We start from the raw sequence: 23,359 nt of genomic DNA on the forward strand, positions 1-23,359 counted from the left end.
ATGGAAAATACTGATCTCCTTTTTTCTTTTTTTGTTTCTTTGTTTTTTCCTTTCCCAGCATTTGTTAGCTGTCTCAACTGATCAGATGCTTGGCATAGAATCATAGAATCATTAAGATTGGAAAAGACCACTAAAATCATCTAGTACAACCATCAACCCATCCCCACCATGTCCAATAACCACATCCCTCATTGCCACATCTGCCCTTGTATCGGACACCTCCTGGATTGAGTGATTTTGATCCTGCTTTTAACTGGGCTCTGAGTATATAAAGGATTCAGCGATAGGTTTTGTGGGTCAGAGGCTCACTCACTGACTAAGCTTTGCTGGAAACACACTGCAGTGAGCCAGCCATGAAGAAAAAAAGGCGAGAGAGTTGTGAAAGGGGATGTGGTTCACAAGAAGCGATCCTTTGAGCCTTCATGTACGTTTCCGTGGTTGAGTTAAAATCTGGCTGTCAACTCGGGGGCATCCACAGGGTGTCTGTCCTGCTGCTTTTCCGTCACTGCACATACTTTTTGCTCATCTTTGATTTTCTCTTGGCAGAATTTGCTTACACACATCTACATTTAATGAGATTAAAAGAAAATACTGAATAATTCATTTGAGTGGATAGTTGAACTGGAGTGACTTTTTATGTTGATGAAAATGCCCCTTGCCTCAGTGTGAATGTTAGCCCTTTCGAAGCAGGGAATTCACTGCATCTGTTGAATTCACAAGAGGCTTTTTTTTTTTTATTGTTGTTGCTTTGTTTCTTTTTGTTTTGTTTTAAATAACTGCCTAATAGCTGGAACTGGCATTGTGCTCCTCCTGCTGACTCATTGGTTTCCGAAAGCTCTGTAATGAGTATGACATCTTTAAACACCACAGAATATACTGTTTCATTTCAACCAGACATAATCTACAATGATTCAAAGAGCGTAAAAGAACCATGTGGATATAAGTGTCCCAACTGAATGCGTCAGCCTCTGCACCTCCGGCCTCTGTGCCTTGCACTGATGTGCTCTGCCATTCAGATGCCATTTACTATGGAAATCCATAAATAGATCTCGTTTGTTTCAAAAATCATGTAATATATGTGGAGCAGGGTGAAGCAAAATAGTCCATTCTCATTCAACTCTTGCCTTTACCATGATATGAGAGTACTAGTCCCAGTCATAAGGTTACACTACTGTGGAAGAGAGTAAGACCAAAAAATTCATGCACTAAAATGTCCCTAACTCACCGACGTAAAGTATCCACATCTAAACAATGTGTAAATACAAAATCATAGACTCATTGTGAATGGCTCAGGATGGAATGGACCTTAAAACCCATCCAGTTCTAACCCCCCCTCTTAGGACTGGTTGCCCCCCACCTGGCCTTGTGTACCTCCAGGGGTGGAGCACCCACATTTTCTCTGGTCAGCCTGTGCCAGTGCCTCATCATCCCCCAAGTAAATAATTTTTTTGCCAACATCTAACCTAAATTTCCCCTACTTTAGTTTAAAGCCATTCCTGCTTATCCTGACACTATCAGACCATGTAAAATATGGGAATTCATAGAGTGTTGAGGTTAATTCTGTGATTCTGCTGCATGCTATCTACTTGGGATCTCTCCATTGTGGTGAACATCAGTTTCTTGTCCGAAAAATGAGGATAGTGTCATATAATTTGTTTTCTGCACTTACACTCAGCTCTTTGGAGGTAAGTTTTCCCTCTGTGCATCTAAACAGTTGAACACCAGAGGGCTTTTCTTCTGGGTGAGATCTCTAGACAGTGTTGCAAAATAAATAATCTGCAAGTGTTCTTCTGTTTATGTGCAAAAACCTTTCTATTTGCTTTTCCTCCAGGCGGAGTGTCTCTTCATAGGAATGTCTGCAGAAAGTTAAGCTGTCAGGAGAATCGGTGAGGATAAATATTCATGAGAGTGCTCTTGCTGCAAATGCTTTTGTGGCCATCTGTAAAAGCTTTTTATTATTCTAGCAATGCGGAGTTTTTTTGCAGATAATTTGCCAACAGAGAGAGAGAAAAAAGTTTTTCTTTTTTTCTCCTCCATTTAAAGAGGGCAGATGCTGTAGTAGTAGTGCAGCTATCACCGCTGCTGTGTGATTTAATATTCAACAAATGTGGCACAAATAGCCAGGAAAGAGTAATGAGAGCACCGCTGCTTTCTGCTAGAAAACGAAATTCTTCATTGTGGGAACTTCCCTCTTTTTTTTGATGTGAAACAGGAGTAGCTTGACCTAAACAATTTTTCCTTTTCATCTAGAGGTCTGTGCTTTTCATCACCATCTTAGCTGAGCATCTACAAAGTGTTAGAACTCCATTTTTACCGCATCTTTGTAAAGGAGTCTTCTCATCTCTGCTTTATAGAAAAAGAAATATAGTGCTGGGGGAGTATTTGACCTTTGTTAAGATCAATTATTTTTATATTATCACGATTACTTTTTTTTTTTTTTTTTTGCTTTTCTGTTGATCATCCCTTTTTACTTCATGCTTTGGAGATGGACGTGCAGAAAAGTAGGAAATATCACTGTGTTCTCAGACTTCTATCTTTCACAGGCACCCATGGTTTATGGGGAGATGTTTATGCACCAAAATGACCATAGATGACATTTATAGCTACAACTATCCTTGTGGCTTTCTTTCCTATTACACAAATGTTCCAACAAAAAAAAATGACTGAAACATTTCATGTTACTGTCATTTCACAGCAAGTTCCACAGGATATTTATCAATCAAAAGTGAAATTACTTCAATTTTTTATAGATTTTTCGTTTTCCCCTTTCTTATTTCCCCTTTCTCTATTCCTATTTTCCTTTCCCTTTTCCTTTTACCTTTTTCTTTTCCCCTTCCCATTCCCCTTCTTCCCTTCCCTTCCCTTCCCTTCCCTTCCCTTCCCTTCCCTTCCCTTCCCTTCCCTTCCCTTCCCTTCCCTTCCCTTCCCTTCCCTTCCCTTCCCTTCCCTTCCCTTCCCTTCCCTTCCCTTCCCTTCCCTTCCCTTCCCTTCCCTTCCCTTCCCTTCCCTTCCCTTCCCTTCCCTTCCCTTCCCTTCCCTTCCCTTCCCTTCCCTTCCCTTCCCTTCCCTTCCCTTCCCTTCCCTTCCCTTCCCTTCCCTTCCCTTCCCTTCCCTTGTCAGAATTTGGCACTGTTGCTTTCACTGAATGGATCCACATTTCTAATTGTGACAACTGCTGAAAGTCCTGGAGTCAGGAATTCTTCTCTTCATTGAAAGGACAAATTTATTTGAAGAATCTAATGGGAATCTCTTTTACTCTTTCTTTAAGTGGGAACTTTTCCAAAGCACTTTGATTCTGTAAGAAATATCAGCAGAATACTCCATTCTGAAAACAAATTCTTTTCACGTTTATTTCAATTTCTCTGAAAGCAGACACTGAAAGCATTCAAAATGTTGTGGGAGCAAAGGAGAGGGTTTTCTCCCAGCTCCTTGCATCAGAAAGCATGGAGCTACATCACAGTGACCAACCATAGCACTGTGGGTCAAAATCAGGGCTCGGGACAAAGGAGAAAGAAAGGACAAAGGGCTGAGATCCTTTTGCAATTAGGGGATATCTATATGGCTTGAATCCCTGCTCAGGTATCTGTCTCAAGGCAGGATGATCACAGCATGCTTCTGCAGCTGCAGCGATGAACACTTGAGGGAGGCAATGTCCTTTAGGAGGAGGCACCTTCAGAGGATCAGCCTTTCAGCATTTGGGGAAAAGGACCAAAGCTGCCAACAGGATGAAAGCACTCTGCATGGTTCTGTGTCCTCGTGTTTGAGTGTCTGCAAATGTGGATGTGTTGCTGGATCATCTCGTTGTTGGGATGGAGCAATTGCACCCCAAGCTCAAAATCATTTTATTTCTCCAAATCCCTTTATTGCCTAACCCTAAAATGTTAATTATTCTAAAATGTAGTTTAAAATACTTAATTATTTCTACTTAGCACAGCTGTCAGGAGCAGGCAGGCGCTGTGAGTTTAGTGGGTGGGGGGATGGATGGATTTTGAGAACAGACTGCACGATGCTCTCAGTTCTGAAGGACTACACACATAATAAAGCTGAACCCAAATCAATAAGGACACTTTTCATACATGGTTTTACCCTACGGTGTAATGACCTTTGACACTAATTGGCATTAGACACCAATCTGAGTGTCATGCACAGCGTAGTGTGCTCAGGCTCAGATTCTGAATTTCTGACAAAAAATAGATTTCCCCCTCTGCTCTGAACAGAACGGGCTTGTGCTCTGCAGCCCCTGTCCTCCCACAGCTCTCTCCCTCATTAATTCCCTTTTCCCTTTCACACATCAGCTGCAAACATCTCATTTGGTGGAGATGTGCTCATCTCGAGCAGTTCCAGACTGTTAATTCAATCAGCTCTTATATCAGCACTAACATCAGTAAGTGAAAAAGACTCTTGAATTTCATCACCTTGTTAAAAACTCAGATAGATTTCTGGAAGGATTATTTGATTTGCTTCAGTGGGTTTTATAAAGGTTTGTACACAGCATTTAAGCCATTTTTATTTACTTTTAACAAGCTATTTATGTCCTACTCTCGACTGCATAATCAATACTGCTTTCCCATCTGTTCAGAGATCCTGACATCAGCAAATTTCAGTTCTCTGCTGAGTAAAAAGGAAGGAATAATTTAAACTCAATGAGTGAATGAGAGAAAAAGAAGCTGAAAGATATTGGCATGAATGAAAGCTCCATGTTCAAAGTCGGACAGGCATTAAGAGTTCTAAACCCAAGATGTGAACTTGCTGAGGACACCTCTAAGAGCACTGAAGGAAGATGCTATGCCTAGGGGTAAATTAATATGAGTGCTATCCATGGCAAAAATAATATTTTGATAAACATGAAAATGATTTTCTTTAAAATTAATTTACTGAGACACCTGGGAGTTTTTTTTTTTACTTTGTCCTGAAACAAATATGTCTGGCACAGGGTAAATTCTGAAACCATTTTTGCTAGTGAAACGATCCTTCTATATAGTGAAAGGTGAGAGGGGAATGAGCATCAGGATGAGTTGACAGGACAAGAGATAATGGCTTGAAGTTGTACCAGGGGAGGTTTGGCTTGGATATTAGGAAAAATTTCTACTCAGAAGGAGTGGTGAGGCATTGGCAGAGGCTGACCAGGGAGGTGGTGGAGTCACCATCCCTGGAGGTTTCAAGAAATGTGGAGATGTGGCACTGAAATCTTAAGGGACAACTTGTAGTAGCAGGTCCCACCCCTGTTTTTGGACCAGATTTTCAGTCAGATCTGCTCTCGCCTTTCATGGGCAATTTCTATTTATTCATTTCTTTTCCAAAAGAAAGACAAGCCAGTGTATGATTTGATGTGGAGACAGATCAGCCCAAAGAAACAGCTAATGCTTACTTCCCCACCTGAATTCCAGTGTCGCTGGACCTCCAGGAGAACTAATATGCATCATTAAGTTTCAACATCATCTGTTTCAAGAAAAGTCACTTTGTGCCTCTGCTGACTCCTACCTCACTATCTCACGAATGCCATTGAGGTATGGGATTTATTATCCTTATGATAACAGTGTGTTTCACTTTTCTGTTCTGTTAGTTTTTTTTTTTCTTCTTATGCCTATATGACCAGAATTGACTTGATTTGCTGGATGTGTTATTGTTTCTTTTGAAAGAGCATTTCTATTTTGTCCCTATTTCTCCACTACTTTGGCCCCGTGACATTTTGGGGATGAGGGAAGGAGGCAATCTTGAGAATTTCACCCTAGTGGAAAATACCAATGATTTAAAATAAATATACTCTCTGAGATATCACATTATCCTGCTGAGTTCATGTACAGCAGAGATAAAATGTTCTTTTAGAACTTATTTTTCTTTTCTTACCAGCTGAATGGAATATCAAAGTACACAATTTAAAGTAGCTGTTAAAAAAAAAGGTTATACACAATGCTATCAACAGAAAGGAGCTGAAAATTAAATGGAAATGATTACCAGAGAACTCATTTCCTTTGCTACCGGGAGGCTAACAGCTATAATAAAAAAAGAATATTGAAGTGAAAGCTGAGATTCTTTCTTTGATGTCTGAGTATTTTCTGTTTAGCTTCCTTTAAAATAAAGGGCATAAATTGGATGCAATGCTTAATTTTTATTTTCTCTCCACTCAAACAACATGTTTTCTTCTAGGTGATTGCTGTAATCATGGTTCACCTCTCCAACTGCCATCTATTGGCAGGACTTTCATAGAATCATAGAATCACAGAATGGCTTGAATTGGAAAGGACCTTGAAGATTCCACCCCTCCCCCCTACCATAGGCAGGAATATCTACCAGTCAAATGGGAATACCCCATCCAACCTGGCCTTGAGCTCCATTAGGGATGGAAGTTCTATAGCCTCTCTGGGCAATCTGTTCCAGTGCCTCACCACCCTCATAGTAATGAATTTTTCTTATATCTAATCTAAATCTGCCATCATTTAATTTAAGGCCATTACCCATTAGGGAATGTAGAGCTACACTCCCTGATAAAAAGTACAGCTTTTCTGTAGGTCCTTTTAGGAACTAGAAGGCTGCAATGAGGTCTTCCTGGAACTTACTTTTCTCCAGGCTGACCAACTCCAGCTTTCTCAACCTGTCTCAGCAGGAGAAGTGCTCCAGCCTTCTGGTCATCCTCATGGCCTTCTCTGAATCCACTCTAACAGATTCATGCCCTTCTTGCACTGGGGGCTTAGAGCTAAATGCAGCATTGCAGGTGGGATCTCATGAGGGCAGAAGGGGACAATCACTTCCCTCACCCTGCTGATTACACTGCTTTTGATATAGTACAGGGTACAAATACTCACTGGGCTGCAAGCACACATTGCTGTCTCATAGACAATCTCATCAATCAGCACCCCCAAGTCCTTCTTCTCAGGGTTGCTCTCAATCCAGTCTCTATCCAGGCTTCATTTGTGCTTGGAATTTCCCAGACCCATGTACAGGGCCTTGCACTTGGACTTGTTAAACTTAATAAGGTTTGCACAGGCCTAACTCTCAAATCTGTCAAGGTCTTGCTGGATGGCATCCCTTCTCTCCAGCATATTGACCACACCACCAATCTTGGTGTTGCTGGCAAACTTGCTGAGGGTGCACTGGGTCCATGTCACCATCAGAGATGTTAATTAGTGCCAGTCCCAATACTGATCCCTGTGGAATACTACTCATCACCAGTCTCCAGTTGGCCATCAAGCCATCAACCACAACTCTTTCAGTGCAACCATCCAGCCACTTCCTTATCCATTGAGTGGTCCATCTGTTATTTATCCAGGATTTCAATCCACTTGAGGTTTGGAGGTAACATCATTGCTTTAATGAAAAATCTCACGCTGACTGACCATACTCAAGAGTGCCACTGGGGAGTGGTCCTGGATTATTTAAAAGACCAGTTCATTACTCAATACTCACAACCACTTAGCTTCTCTATAGCATGGACTATGGGGAACTTCTGTGGCTTAGTATCTAAGGTTTTCTTATCTAAGTAGAAATCTATCTGTAGCAGGCAGGCTACAACTGAGCTCTTTCCAGACACACAGACAAACATGCAATGGCTACTTGCTTTTGAATTGTTTAAGCTCTACCTCATGCACCAATTTTTCACATGGAGTACAGACTAGAGAAAAAAAAAAATCACTCCCGTCTTCACAAGTTCAAGAAAGACTAAATCACTGCTGTCTCTGGGAAGGTGATGGAGTAAATCCTCTGGGAAGTGATTTCCAAACTTTCTAAGGACAAGAAGCTGATTAGGAGGAGTCAGTGTGGATTTATAAAACAATAATCGTACTTGAGCAACCTGTCTGAAAGCCTTCTATGAAGAAACAGTTTGCTCAGTGAATCACAGAATCACAGAATGGCTTAAGTTGTAAGGGACCTTAATGATCACCTAGTTCTAACATCCCTGTCATTGACAGGGTAGAGTGGTTGGAAGTAGATGATCTTTAAGAGGAGAACACTTGATGCCTTGAATTCAAATCTTTCAAGACTGTCCACAATAGCCTTATGGACAAACAGATGAAGTGTAGTCTAGGAAAGTGGATAGGGAGACGGACCAGCTCCTTGGTTCTTCCTAGATGTAGTTATCAAACAAGAGCATCGCTAGAAAGACTTCAGTACCATGTTACTCATAGCACATTCATTCAGCACCAGTCCTGGGAGAAGTAAGTACCATTCACACCCATTTGGGGCAGTTTTATACAATGGCAATACTGTATTTATCAGAGATTGAGGCTCTACTGAACAACAAGGTGATGCAGAAGGTGATAAACAAATACAGAGAGAGTAGGACTTTCTCCCCTTTCTAGAACAGTGGACTACTCGGGGTGTCTGCCTTAGAATGGGATGAATTACACTCTTAGACTCTTTACTTTAACAATAGAGGAAGCCTAGATGATTAACTTGGATGCACCTAAATAAATTTTAATAAATTTTAAAAGATAACAAGCTCTTAGGTAATTTTGGTTAGTTAAGCCTGAACCCCATTCCAAGTCAACTGAACAATTCAGAGCAACAGAGTATAAACTTCCATTCAGAGGAAGAAAAGTTAAAGCTTTGAAAGACAAATTGCATCAGGTCCCAGGAGGTGTATATAGCAGTAGTGTGAAACAAATGTAGGTCTACAGAGACTCAATAGCACCTTAACCACAAGATTGTCTTTGCCCTGAGTCACATTTCAATGCAAAGCTGCGTTGAATGTTGTTATTTCACAGTTTTGCTCCAACTTAAAACCAGTCAGCGATCAGCGAGGCCTTGTTGACCTCTTGAGAAAATCTCAAGAGGTGTTAAGAGTTTGCAATGAGTTTCTACAAGATCTTCTTGGAAGTGGATGGAGATTTATAGCAGCATTTTTCTTTGAATTTTTAACATTTTATATATTCAGATTCAAAATGAAATGGCATGTTCTTGAATGCTCTGGAGTTTGAAACTAAAGACAGTTTCAAAAGACCATAAATGCTGAGTTTTGTGCCTCCATGGTTACCAGGACTTTAGTGCAGGAGAAGGGAAGAGGCTTCTCAATGGGAACGGGGATATTGTGTCCTCTGGTTCCCCTTAATGAGGGTGACTGAGAGCCATGATGATTGAGAGTTTCCTTTCTGAAGTTCCTTTAACAACCACAGTGCACTTATGACTCATTTTTGATGCAAGTTCTTCCTTGACAGGGACAAAGCATGATGACATTTCCAGTCTTTAGGTCAGTGTTTCAGTACTTTGCTGCTGGCAAACGTCCCATGAGCAGCCACTGAATGGGTGCAGTTCCAGTCCACCTTCCACAGTGCTCATGCTTACATAGAGGTGTCCAACTTCTCTCAGGGATGCTTTGGGGTAACAGGGCTTGGAGATACATCACAGATAATAAAAGAGACCCTTGCTCACTAGAGGGATGCAGGGAAGTCCTGCAGGATACCTGAGAGTCTCGGTGAAGAATCACGACTAAAGATGAACTGCATTTCTGTGCTGTAGAGAGCTGAATTCACGTGTTTAAATTGAGATCTGAATCCAGGCTCGTGTCAGAAATACTTTCATTTCTGAAGGAAATGTAAGAGTAGACATGGCTGTATCATCCAGGAGGACAGATTAGAGACTGTTCATCTGTTCTCGTCTCATACTCTCTTACACTCTGAAATCTCCAGAAATCCTGTGCTTAATCTACAAAAAACAGTTCTGAGAAGATGCTAATGGCTTTGAAAAGTTGAAAGAAAAACAGTACAGCTGTAGTTGAAAACACCAAATGAAGGGAAATGAAAGGGGCGTGAAATTATACCATCCAAATTATACCATCCTGTATCCCTCCCTTCTCTGTTTTCTTCTTCTGTGCTTGTTTTATCCTCCACAAGCTGTTGCTCTTTTTTCTCATTTCCTTTTCATTTTCCTATTGTTTTATATCCTTGTATATATAAATATTTAGTTGACATAGATGATAAAGGACTCCACCTGTTACCTGTTACCAACAGTAGGCAAGATACTCGCTTTCTCAGGTACAGTAGCTGTGTAAAACCACTGGTTTGCAACCAGTTCCAGTTACAGAAGAGCCAGAAGTACTTTAGTTCCTTGTTTCACCAGCTTTGCATGCCCTGTCTTGGTTGCTGTGATACAACAAAACTAAAACATTTTTGTAAGCAGGAAAGGTAGAAAAACTTCCTGTGGTCTTCACTGAGACCTACAGTAGCTTCACAACATTGCAAGGCACAATTTGGGTACATATCATGATCTTACTAGCTGATCTGGCACCTCTTGGAGGGAGAGATCAGTTTAGATCGCAGCTGTGATATCTCGGTTTTTAAGTTTATAAGATGAAAATACAGTTGTAAAGGGAAGAGTATACCTACTTGAAGTACACACTTTTTGGAGCTGTACTGACACAGGCACTTTTAGAATCACTGGGCAAAGCTACCTTCCACCTCAGCATGAGCATCAAAAGGCTTGATAGGATGCAGAATGGAGCTCAGTGTTCCCAATGGGACAGGTAGCCCTACAGAGGAGCTGCAAACCAGTCTGGTGACTCAATTGGTTTGACTTCCATTCCTGATCTACTTATTAGCCTGAGGTGTAGTTTGATGAATGCCAGCTGCAGGAATTTGTATCTGTCCAGTGAAGCAGCTCCTGAAGCTCTAGTTGAAGCAGGTGGTTCTGGAGGTTGGAATCTGATGTTTGCAGGCACCATGCTCCTACATCAGTGCTGTGACCCCACAGGGTTTTGGAACAGTACTGGACTTCTAGCAAATGAATAATCAAACTTGGCAAGACCTCACAAGTTCTACTATGCCAATTATATTATTTGGAGAAGAAGGAAGGAGAAAAGAGAAAAGAGAGGAAAGGAGAGGAGAGGAAACGGATAGGGGAAAGGGAAGGGAAGTGGAAAGGGAAAGGGAAGTGGAAAAGGAAAGGGAAGTGGAAAGGGAAAGGGAAGTGGAAAGAGAAGGGGAGGAGAAGAGAGGAGAGGGACAGTTATGGAGGTGTCATATTAAGCCAAAGCAAAAGAACATTTCTGTGACTGCTAGGGCTCCTGTTCATTTCCGTGTGGGTGTTTGGCTTTCAGCCCATGTCAGCTCCTATCTCTTGATCACTCTCACCACAAGAACACACTTACTGCTTGCCACATCTCTCCTTGCATACCACAGACACAGTTGGGCGGGTTTTCAGGCTGTGGCCCTGGTGAGAAATGCAGCACGTGTGGTGGCACATACCCGTCCCTCCTGCCTCCCTCCCCCCAGCCTCAGTAGGCTTGTTTTTTAAACAAAAGATGCTCTGCAGAGAGAAGCAGCCACTTCTTTCTTGTGATTTGCATCAAAAGCCCTGCAGTAACCTCACCGCTGCATCTGCTCTAGCAGTTAACAAAACATGCACTTCCTCAGAAGTCGCTCTTATGTTTGGCTGCTTTTGCTACACAAGAACTACAGCTGGGGCGTGGAAAACCCTGTCTCTGGTCAGAGAGGTGTTAAACCCTTCTGCTCTTCAGTTACTCAACCACAAGAGGTGATTCAGCACCTTCCTTCCTCAGGCTGTGTACTTGGGCTCTCCCTGCATAGCTGCCAAGTGTAAACCACTGTGCCCTTGCAAGAAAACATCATCTCTGAGACATTTAAAATAGTGTGTTGCTCAACTGACTTTAAATGCACAGAAATTCAGCATCTGGGCTGAGTCAGGCTATCTAGACTCCTTCCATAGCATGTGGACTGTCAGTCACTCCAAGGAGTTGGCTGATCAGTCCCTGGTGAGGTGTTGAAGACCATGGAATCATAGAAGAGAAGGTTGGAAAAAGACCTCTAAGATCATCAACTCATCCCCACCATGCCCCTTAAACCATGTTCCTCAGTGCCACATCCAGACCTTCCTCGAACACCTCCAGGAACAATAACCCCACCACCTCCCTGGGCAACCTGTGTCAATGCCTCACCACTCTTCCTGAGAATAATGTTTTCCTAATACCCAATCTAAAGATGGCCAGCAATGCCCTCAAACACTGACCATCTCTTCACATCTGGCTCTGCAATTCTATAGATCCTGGTTACAGCCGTCTCACCCCCTGATAACAAAAAGGAACATTTTACTTCTTAGATTCCTCTGCACACCACGAAATCCTGGTTTAGGTGCTCACCTGTTACTGATGATTGCTATGAGCTCTTCAGTAGAAATAAACACATTCACATCCAGGGACAAATTGACCATGTTGTGTATTTTGTGGCATCAGCAAAAAATGCAGGTTGCATTTGGCTTCTGAATTGCTCATGCAGTCATGGAAGAGTTACAGTTGCCCAAATGCCTGATGACCCTGTGTATTTATGGTCTGAACATCCCATAGAAAGCACAGAGACATTTTAACAGCTTTTCATAGCACCTCTGGGTTTTTTTCCACATTAATCACTTTCACACTCATTTTCCATCAGTATACAACATTTTATTAAACTGTACAAACAGCATTTCAGAAATCCACTTTAACCGTTCAAATTAAATGTGAAAACCAACTGCACAAACTGCAAGCACAGATCCCCCTGTACTTTATGCAGCACAAACAAGAATTCCACAAAAAGTCACAGGGCTGAAATCTGCTTTGCTTTTCTTTTTCGTCAATGTTAGGCACCTTTTATTGTCAGCCTTGCAGGATTCAGTGCCTGCAGTCGCTGCCAGCAATATCCCAGCAGTGGCTGCACAGCCTGCAAGACTGCATTCATCCTGTTGGGAGCTGCAGGTTAACAGTCTGTTCCAGTGGAGCCAGAAAGGCACCTCCAAAAAGAATCTGATTTTGAGATGATTCACCTTCTTTGAGATGATTCATCTTCTTAAAGGGGCTGAGGTTGTTCATGCAACAAAACACCAAATTTACACATTCCAGTTAGAGCCAAATGCAAGCTGGGGTGACTTAAGTCTAAATTATTAAAGAATCTTCTGTTTGGACTTTGACTTAATTTTGACACAGTACTTACTGGTGTAAAAATCAGTAGTTGGCAGATTCTATGTTTCTCCAACTTCTGAAAACAGCACAACTTTATTTTAAAAGATCTTGTTATGAATGGGTAAGGGATGAGATTATTATTGACCAGTTGCATTTCACAGCCTGCTAGAGGATAGAATATGCAGCAAAATATCATGAAGTGAAGGAGAGGATCATTCTGAAGTGGCGTGCCATCCCACACTGCAATGTTTGTGTCTGCAATGCATGTCAAAGTGTTGGGGCACCATTTACAGCAACAGGAAGTATATCAACCTTTATAAGGACTGATTACTAACATGCTAGTGAAATACAGCAATCGTTGGAAGGTTGATTTTATGATGCTTAAAGAAAGGTGTGAGGAAAACTCTTCCATATATGATTCGGTTTCAGAAAAAACTCTAGACAGTCCAGTCCATATTTTGCAGTGATTCTGGTATGTTTAAGGACAGTTAAAGCTTTAGAACAGGGATTATCAATGTTTTCTTCTGGACTGCTACCTCCCATATTTTCTGCTCAAGTACTGAGAGTAAAACCACTGGGTTTCTATACTGATCTTGATACTTGAGAGTGCAATGCTCCTCATTTATGTTTAAACCATTGGTTGAGACATAGAAATGCTGGAAAGTGCACCTACAAAATTTCTTAATCCCAGTGGACCTCGTGGCATAAAAAGGAATCCTAATACCTGTGAAGATTATTTTTTAGGCATGAGGGGAGATATTTGGCTTCTTCAACATTCCTGTGCATGTAGGCTCATTTCTGCACATGTTCAAATGGAAGTTGCAAAAGCACCCAACCTGAAGTCTTTCCCAGATGCCCTCAGGACCTGAGCTCAACTCTCATTTTTCAGGATAAGAATTGCAGAAACAGGCACTGAAAACATTATCATTACTTGCTGCTTCTTATGGAGAAACCCACTGATTGGGAGTACAAGTACAGAGGAAAATGTTTTGGCATCTCCTGCTCTTCAGATGTTTGAAACTTCAAGAATGTTGGGAAAACAGAGAAAGATACCATGATGAGACTTCATCCTTAGTGAAGTGTGGCTGGCATCTGCTCCAGGCTGGAACAAGCTGAAAGCCTTTAGGCATGGTACAAAGTTTCACTGATGTGTTTTTCTGGTGAGTTCTTGATAAAAAACAACCATGCACAATCTTCAGTTGACAAAATGCTACTCAAATTGTATGGGAAATTCCATCAGTAAGGCAGATCTCAGGAAAATATATTCTCCATTTTAGGGGTCACAAAAGAAAAGTTGCGGAACATATTTTGGTCCATGCTGTTAATCAGTGTCCTGTCAGCACAGGACAGTCTAGGCTTTTCACTTAGAAATTCCTTGTCGAAGTTGCTACAGTCACTTGGAGATTTCTTTGAGAAAAGGGAAAATAAAGCACTGTTAAATCACTAATACTCTTACGTTCATTATAATGCTGCTGGCGCTATCAGGCCGGTTCCTGTAGACTCAAGTTTCACCAAGGAACAATGTGTTTGTCTCTGCTTTCTTCCACTATAGTTAGCTACTAGAGCCCAAATAATGCACAGCAACTTGTCAGGATGCACTGAAGTGCTGTCTGAACTTTTAATATCCAGCAATCAGCGCTAATCACTTTCTTATTACTGTCCTATTGCAGTAGTAATGGGAATAAATTTTACATAAGAAGCACAGAGCCTGTGATCCATGTATTCTGCCATGCAGGGATGTTACAACACTGTAAAACAGCAAACTGGATCCACTGATTAAAAAATGCTTGTGAAAGACTGAAAAATAGAAGTGTGATGCACATATCAAAGTAAATTATTTTACTGTTAGTAATAGGACTTATTCAATTCTAACTTAATTGACCACCTGGTTACCAAAACTACTTTTTCTTCTTTATCCTCTGCAGAGAAATAACAGATAAATCCTACAGAATGGGCCATATTTATGCAGATAAGGAAAGGCATTCTAAGTGGCATTCAAACCCCTCCTATGCTAACTGAAACAGGGATGAGTTCCTCACTTTATTGTTCCCCAGGCCTGGGCTCCTTTTAGCCATCAGAAAGGAGTATTACCAAGGCAGGCATCCTAGCCAATATGTAGATATAGCTCATAATTCTCTAATGCCTGTACAATGGGGCTATGGCAGATCAAAACTGTAGATGGTTTCAGCCATCTATCTTATACATATATCTGATGTACACAACAGACAGCCTTTGCACAATTTAATCAGCATTTGGACACTTGAGCAAGAGTCAACATTTTCCATTCCAGCTGCCCAAGACCAAGGTCCTCCTTCAACTTTTATATCTGGAAGTAGGATGTATAGAACTCCAGAAGATGACCCTGAAAATCCGAGGGCATTTTGAAAGCCCTGGTGCCTTCAGCTGCTAGTTTAAATATGAAGTCAAAATGTATTCACCTTTACAATGCTGACTCCATGAATCTAAACAAGACTTGAGCTATCTGATTTTCAAGACCCATGTCTGAAAACTTTTGATCCTTAAATGAAGTAGATCAAAATAGAACTGTTGGTTCTGGCACTGGTTTATTGCTTGCATGTGCTTGAGGGTATAAATATTTGGGGAAGGAATGATTTAGGATAGAATGGCATGAGATGGGGGGAAATGAAAGAAGATGTAGCCTTACCACTCTTGGTTTGAAAGGAGGCTCCATCCTTCTTTCTTCTAAAGCTTCCCAGTTTATTTCCCTGAAAAAGGCATGCTGGCGAATATTCCCTTTTGCTCCTAGTCTTCTCTCAGGTTCTCTCACAAAAAGCTAAAATTTTGAAGAAAAATAAAATACCTTACTATTTATTATTTATTAATAACAGAGTATTCATTGGGATCCTATCAGATAGGATCTCATGCTTCAAACTCAGCAACACTGATGAGAGCATGAAGACTCTTCTACCTTACTAAATTTCTGACTGGATAACCAGTTTGGTCATATTTTATCTTTGTAAGAGAGAGACAACAAATTTGCTACAGTGATGAGAACATATGCGTCTGAGAGTGCAAGCATGCAGCTACATAGGTGAAATCTCTATATCACACTTGAAAGCTTTTGTCTAGATGATTTTATCAGGCAAATACTTACAGCTGAAATATAAGCATACTCTGTGTAAATATTGGTCTGAGTTACGTGGGGTTGCTTTCACCTCCCATAGCTTTGGATCATTTGAGTGTCTTTATTTGACCCCTCATTTTTAATAAAGAAAAAAGATTCAATTTAGGTGCAGAATATCTATGTCTTCCTGAAGCAAGTGCTTTTTGAATGCTTTCATTATTATCACTTTATAGTGAGTCCACTGCTCACACAACAGAAGCTAAAACAATCTCTTATTCTCCATTATTTTGCAGTGGAATGCTGTATATTGCCCTGTCACTTTGTAAATACAAAAGTAAAGGTATGGACTGTGGGTCAAATGTGACCAAAAGTTAGTGATGAACAAGTTTACTCACATTAGCTGAATCATATCACCCTTTGTACATGCTTTCTTACCATGCTCATTCATGAGATAAGAGGCCTTAGCTTAAATAATGTTCATAGTCAGCCCAAAACCTGACTGAGGGAAAGTAGCTTGTTAGCTTAACTATGACATCACTAAGTTTTTATCTATCTTAACTCAAGAAGAATTTCCATCCCAAGCCAGAAGGGCTACACTGCTACCTGGCATAGTACTGAGAATGAGGCAATGAAACATAAAGTGCACTGATGGTTGGTAACCAAACAGGCTGAAAGGATGGCCATTAAAAGGAGGCAGAAGAGTGCTTCATTGACAATGGACACTACACGTTACTTTGTAGGAGAAAAGGGCCAAAAATCCAGACAACATGGGGCAAAAAGACTTTCATCTGATCTGTGATAATTCTTACCTTTACCAGAATGTCCTTTGCATCCTTGTCAAGCCAGCGAGGGTAGAATGGATTATCCATACGGATAGACTGGAAAAGCTCCTCTTCATCTTGGCCATGGAAAGGAGATTGGCCAATAAGCATCTCATACAGGAGGACACCAAACGACCACCAGTCAACGGAGTTGTTGTATTTCTGCCCCAGCAGTATCTGCTCAAAGACAGGAGACAAAGACAGACATAAAATGTCTGTTGTCAGTATTTCAGCTTCAGAGATGTGGCCCGGCTCTCATCCTTCAGCAGCTGCTTTGCTCTGAATATGACAGCAGAGGTACTTTTCCTACCTGAAGCATGAACCAGAGCACCTGTCAGTGGTACAGGTGCTGTGATTCAAGAAGCTCCTAATCACACTTGGGTGCCAGAACAGTACTTCACACTATGGACACTGTGAACAACAGTTTGTTTTCTAGTTGACTCTTAAGTATATAACAAATAACTCCTTCAGTCCCTATGTAAACAAGATCTGCACTGTGCAACTATATAAAATCCACATTGTTCAAATATTTATATTTGTTTTCAAGAGGACGTAGTGTCAACGTGTTGAGAACTCAACATGGCCAAACTGCCTGTTTAACATGCTCAGTGGCCTCAAAAATCTTCATAAAAATGCAATGCTGCTGCAATACAAACCACAGGCTATGTTAGTTCAACCCCTTTTAGTCAGTTCAACTGCGTTTTAGCTTCACATAGAACAAAGCATCTGAGGATCCTGAAATCATAACTCAGAGTTTTTCTTGGTATGCCAAATCCTTCTTCCAAGAGGTTTTGGTTTCATCAGAAATTGACTAGGACAGGTTGGCTGAGGTAATGATCTCCCCTACTGATCAGGTTGGCACTGTTTTCCCCTACAAACTTGCCCAGATACCACCAACCTCTCAGACTTCCCTGACAGAGAATTAATCTCACCAGCCTTTAGATATTCGTTATGCAGATAAGAAAATTATGCAAATTTTAGACATCACACTGAATATCTACCTGCTGTAAAATGCAACCCTGGTTTTTCTCTTTTGCTTATCAAGGAGTCTAGACAACATGCTCATATTCAAAGCCAGGTTGGATGGGGCTTTGAGCAGCCTAGTCTGGTGGGAGGTGTCCTTGCCTATACAAAGGGGTTGGAACTAGGTGATCTTAAAGGCTGCTTCAAACCCAAACCATTCTATGATTTTATGATATATAGGTAATTACATTACAGATGTCTAATGAAAAGTCTAAAAATCTTTAGAAGTCTATGGTGTCTGGAATTGTTATCAGGATCTTGGAGCTGGGGAGGGTAATAGGTCATTTTAAGCCATGATCTTGTGCTCACAACCTGGTTGCACTGCCATCTCCTATAGAACAGCTGCAGTGCAGGTGTCAATGGCAAACCATGGAAGTGGCTTAATAACAGTTAAAACAACCACCTAGACCAGCGCATATAAATTTGCTGATAACTGAAAAGTTGTGATTTAGAGAGAGAATCTTTACTTCTAGCTCTGAGGTACAGCAGACATGTCTGAATCTACTGTACTACCTTGTCTGAATGTCTTGTAAGTGCTTTAGAGAGGTGTTTGCCACTTGGACCTGGATTCATTTGATTTCCTAAAGGTGATGTATTTCATTTAGCTAGTTTTCCAGAGTCTTTCTAGAGTCAATGGAGGAAAAACGTTGATTTATCTAATTTACACATCTGTGGTAGGAAGGGATGAATTGGCTTCTTGAGATGCTTGTTTTCCAACAGTGCTATAAGGTGCCACCTGATTCTTCATTTTTTGATGGATTTCCTCATGTTAGGTGAGAATATCCCCCTCTGAGGTACTTGTAGCATCTAGCAAAGTAGGACCTTAACATCTTATGTCTAAACCCAAGCTGATGTAGAGTGCTCATGACTAACATACCTGTCTCCAAAATTCCAAAAGAGGAAACACAAAGAATCATCACAAAAAAGGTATCTATTTGAATACAAGAGACGATATAAACAACATGTTTCACTCAGAGTGAAAAAAAAAAGGAAGCAGAAAGTCTGTTTATAAACAAAATCATCCAAACCTTTCCCTCTGAAAAGACGCATTTCTTTTACGAGGCCTTTTCAAATTATAAAGTGTCTGGAAAACTAAATTAAATGATTTCTGTTGGTTAAGAGAAAGATTTATTAGTTTTGTTTTCTCTGAAAATGTGAAGTCCAGAAATTTCATTTCAGGTTAATTCTTTTTTTTTTTTTTCCAAATATTTTTTAAGATAAACGCTTGCTCGTCTATTGACCCAAAGTCCTCCTGTTTGCACAGCTACAGAAAAGCGCTGGGTGTGTAACAAATTACAGTGCTAGCAGTCACATTAAAATACTGACAAGAAGTCCATAGGTCCAATTGGTACTGCATCCAGATGTGGAGTCCTCAGCACAGGAGAGACATATATCAGTTGGAACGTGTCCAGAGGACGGACACCAAAATGATCCAAAGGATGGAACACCTCTCCTATGAGGACAGGCTGAGAGAGCTGGGGTTGTGCAGCCTGGAGATGAGAACGCTGCAAAGTGACCTGATAGTGGCCTGTCAGTATCTAAAGGGGAGCTGTAGGAAAGAAGGGGGCAGACTCTTTAGGAGGATCTGTTATGACTAGACAGGGGAAATGGCTTCCCCTTAAGAAGGGTACATTTAGGTTGGATATAAAGAAAAAATGTTTTACAGTGAGGTTGGTGAGGCACTGGAACAGGTTGCCCAGAGATGTGGAGACTTTCAAGGCAAGGCTGGATCAGGCCCTGGGCAACCAGATTCAGATGTCCATGTCCCTGTTCAATGCAGGGGAGTTGAACTAGACGACTTCAGGAGTCCCTTTTGACTCTAAAGATTCTATGATTCTATGACCCTCCGGCAGCAGAATTGATCCATAAACTAGCAGTGCTTTCAGTTTGGAGGTAAAATGTTTTATATGCACTTGTTGGATCCCTAAAATAAATGATAGTGTAGAAATAAACCTATGAGCTATTTCTGACTCTTTCTCTTTCATAAAGTAAAATCACATGTAATGGATTATCATTTGGCGCTCCTTTAGGATCCAAAAAATGTATTTTCTTTTTAAAACGAAAGCATATTGAAATGAAATAAATGACGATTTCATTTTGATGGCAGAGCACATTTACATCTGTTCTCAGGCAACAGAAATCCAGGTATTGAAGAGACTTGTCCTTGTGACAGCAGTGGAGTAATTTAGATCAGAACTGAGGTCTTGGTAAAGAGTAAATGATCAATGAATTATAGTAGAGGGGAAGGAAAAAAAAAAGAACAACCAAAAGCTTTAAGAGCAACTTGGAAAGCACTGATATCCATCATGAAAACACTAAAATAATGAAATGGGATTCTGAAAGGGAAATAAATGGATTTCAGAGTGATGTCAGACATGACGCATGGATGAGTCTTAGATTCTTCTCTGAGATGAAAAATGTCTTCTTTGGCCTCATTTTGCCACCTGATTAGTCAGAATCTCTTCACAGTGACATCTGTCATTGTTTGAACTCACTGCTGTAAGGGAGCACCCTATTTTCTGGATGGATCTTGTCCAAACTGAAATCTAGTGTCTGGACCACCTGGATTTACTACGTGGGCAGATGAAGGCCAAATTCAGTTTTTCTACATCATGTACAAGGGCTGCTCTGAAAGTAGTATCTCCTATTTTATTATGTTGGCTCATAACGTCAGAGGTGTATGTAGAGGTTAAATCTTCCCACCAATATTTAGTTACAGTTTGTTGCTGTGTGACAGATGGCAGCAGAGAGGCAGTCTGACAAAATGGCATCTGCCATGGGAGTGCATATGAAGCAAAGGTGTGGAACTGAACTCCTCTGTGAAATAAAAATTGCACCTGTTGATATTCACTGATTGCTGAACATGAGAAAAGACTTAATAGTGGATGTTAGCACAGTGAGGTGCTTAGTGATGCCTTTCAGTCACGATGCCATTGCAGCAGCTGTGAAACAGTGAGTCACCTCTGCTGGTGCAGATTTTTACGAATGCAGTATGCAGGCTCTTGTACACTGCTGGTGAAAATACACTGCTAATGGTGGTGACTATGTTAAAAAATAGTGTTTTGCAGCTAAGAATTTGTTCTATCAAATAGAGTTATGGTGCTCTTTGTATCTGTTGTATAGTTTGCATAGGAATAAATAGTAGGCATTACTTTCAGAGTGACCTATGTATCAGCAGATATCAAATGGGGAAGGAAAAGAGCATTTTCTAGTACATCTATGCTGCATGCAACCTGGAGACAGTCTACAAGCAAGTTCCAGCCTCACAGGACAGTACCTCACAGATAGCACAAATATTCAAGTCAAGGGGGTAGAGCTCAGCCTTAACAAAACCTATGAGCTCTACCCTGCCCTTGTTAGCTCAAGCACGTTCAGGACTGGACATAGCCACATCACTGCTAGTTTTAGGGTCTCCTTCACCAGGGTGCAGCTTGCAGAGTTAAACTGAAATACAGTTTTAGCCTGGGACTATTCAAATGTAGGCTATTGCATTTTGCAGCCTTCATCATCACTGACCAACAGTCATGTCTCGAGGTGAGTTCTCTGTCCCACAGTGGATTTTCAACATCTCTCAGCTTCACACCTACCTCAGGAGCAATATAGTCAGGAGTCCCACAGAAAGTACTTGTCTTTGCATCTCCAAACATGTTCTCCTTACACATCCCAAAGTCGGCAATTTTGATGTGCCCTTCACTGTCCAAGAGGACGTTGTCTAGCTTCAAGTCCCTATGGAGGAGAAGAAGAGAACACATTTTTAAACTGTTACAGAGCCATGCAGTTTTAGCAGTGTACACCCTTCAATTTGTTATCTTCCTCTGTGTAGTGCCTTTGTACTGCAACTACAAAGGGAGACTGAGGGTTGAAGGAGGAGCTGCTGTCCATTGAAGTCCAATATCCCTCTTCCTCATTTTCCCTGTCCAAGCACAGACCTATTTGCTGGTGAAGACTTTAACCACGCTCTGTTTTTCAATTTATTTTTATCAGAAATGATATTGACTATTTGACTCTCTCAAAGAAGGTCACTTCTAATGCACTGTGTTACGGAGATGGTTTTCTACAGATGCAGGAAAGATGGCTCTTATTCCTCCTTCTACAAAACTTCTAAGCAGTGCCTACACAACAAACTGTTGTCATGGGGCAATTATTTGCTGTTGCTAGAAAACAGACAAAGAAATAGTAGGAGTCATCAATCAAAAAGAAATATAGAGACAACCAAGACATTTGCTTTCAGTGGCAGACATTCATGTTGTCACAGTTTCCAGCTGGAGTGACTTATTTTAGTTACATCATGGAGATCAATCTCTGCCTGTCAGCACTGCTTTTATTCATCTGGTAGTTTGAAGTAAAACAAAAAGTCCATCACCTACAGTTTGCTTTTACAATTTTGATGAGTCTCAAACTCATTGGCTTCAGAGATTGGAGTTTCTGCCAAAACGGCCTCTGCTCATTCATTAAAATTTAAGACAACATTTCCAGATATGGGTGCAGGACACAGAACAGCTGGATTCATTGTTCTTACGACATCACAAGTTGTGTGGCTTCAGAAATGATTTCTATCCATTTTCCTAAGTGCTTAGTTAGCTCTGACTGAGATACTGATTGATGTAAGTTCTCAGCAGACCTTATTTTCATTGTCTCCAGCAAAAAAAGGCAAATGAAGCAGGACTGGTCAAATCTTTTCTATCAAAGCCTGATACCCAAAGCAAAGCCACACTGATTCCTGAGCTACTTATTCATACGAACATGTTACCTAATGTCTAACCAACACTTTGCCCTAGCTTTCCAACATGGCACATGGCTCCAGGCTCTCACAATCACTCTTCTTTCACAGGAAGGTTCTGGGACCTGTCTTCCTGGTCCCAGAACCTGGCAGACAACTGGAGTAGCAGTTTCAAATAAAAATGTGAGTGGTATGCAAAAAGTCAGTGTTAACAGTCCTGTCATGAACCCAAAATATCCTGCAAATACTTTTGATCAACTTTTGTAAGAAGAGTGGGCAAAACCAATGGATACAGCTAAGTGGTTTGGGAACCACTGAAACTCTAGAAACCATCCTGTCTTAATTGAAACAGATCTCATGTTTATGCAACTGCCATCATGGGTCAATAAACAGCTCTCACAATGAGTACTAATAATGAATAATGAAATTTTATATGAAAGAAAGTTTCATTTTAATGAGAGAGTGAATTGCAAATAAGCCACTCACTTTTACATCGTTCTAATGTTCACAATATGTAACAAACATTGAAATAAGCTCATTTTGGCTTCAGGAAACATCACTGATTCAGTGATCTTACTTATTTGCTTGTGACAAGCTATTTACTTCCTGCTTTTATAAAAGGTTGCAGTGTAATAACTAAGGTTTTCCAAGAAGACAAGTTAGATGAGAGCTCCTCAGATATTTCAGTTTCTCCTTTCAACCATTTCCCCATTTTTGCAGTCCCTCTTGGTTCCATCTTGTCCCCATCTTTTCTTATAGGTCCCAAGCACAACCCTTGTGTGTCAGATCAAAACACCTACGAAGAACTTCCAGGCTCTCAAGAAGTG

General features: G+C 40.9%; 1 protein-coding gene across 3 annotated transcripts in view; it reads right to left on the reverse strand.

Moving 5' to 3' along the window:
• Nucleotides 1-12,366: 12,366 nt before the first annotated feature.
• PRKCQ (protein kinase C theta) overlaps nt 12,367-23,359 on the reverse strand; it is a 48,523-nt gene continuing 37,530 nt past the window's right edge. For all 3 annotated transcript variants that reach the window (XM_031609750.2, XM_031609752.2, XM_090134343.1), the window contains 4 exons: nt 21,400-21,538; nt 16,778-16,966; nt 15,549-15,677; nt 12,367-14,290 (listed from right to left, as the gene is read on the reverse strand). In XM_031609750.2, the coding sequence (XP_031465610.1) occupies nt 14,135-14,290; nt 15,549-15,677; nt 16,778-16,966; nt 21,400-21,538 (613 nt within the window). In that variant the 3' untranslated portion in view covers nt 12,367-14,134. The remainder of the gene's footprint in view (nt 14,291-15,548; nt 15,678-16,777; nt 16,967-21,399; nt 21,539-23,359) is intronic.

Source organism: Phasianus colchicus, chromosome 1, assembly GCF_987193195.1.
Source record: "Phasianus colchicus chromosome 1, bPhaCol1.hap1.1, whole genome shotgun sequence".
NCBI classification, from domain to species: domain Eukaryota; kingdom Metazoa; phylum Chordata; class Aves; order Galliformes; family Phasianidae; genus Phasianus; species Phasianus colchicus.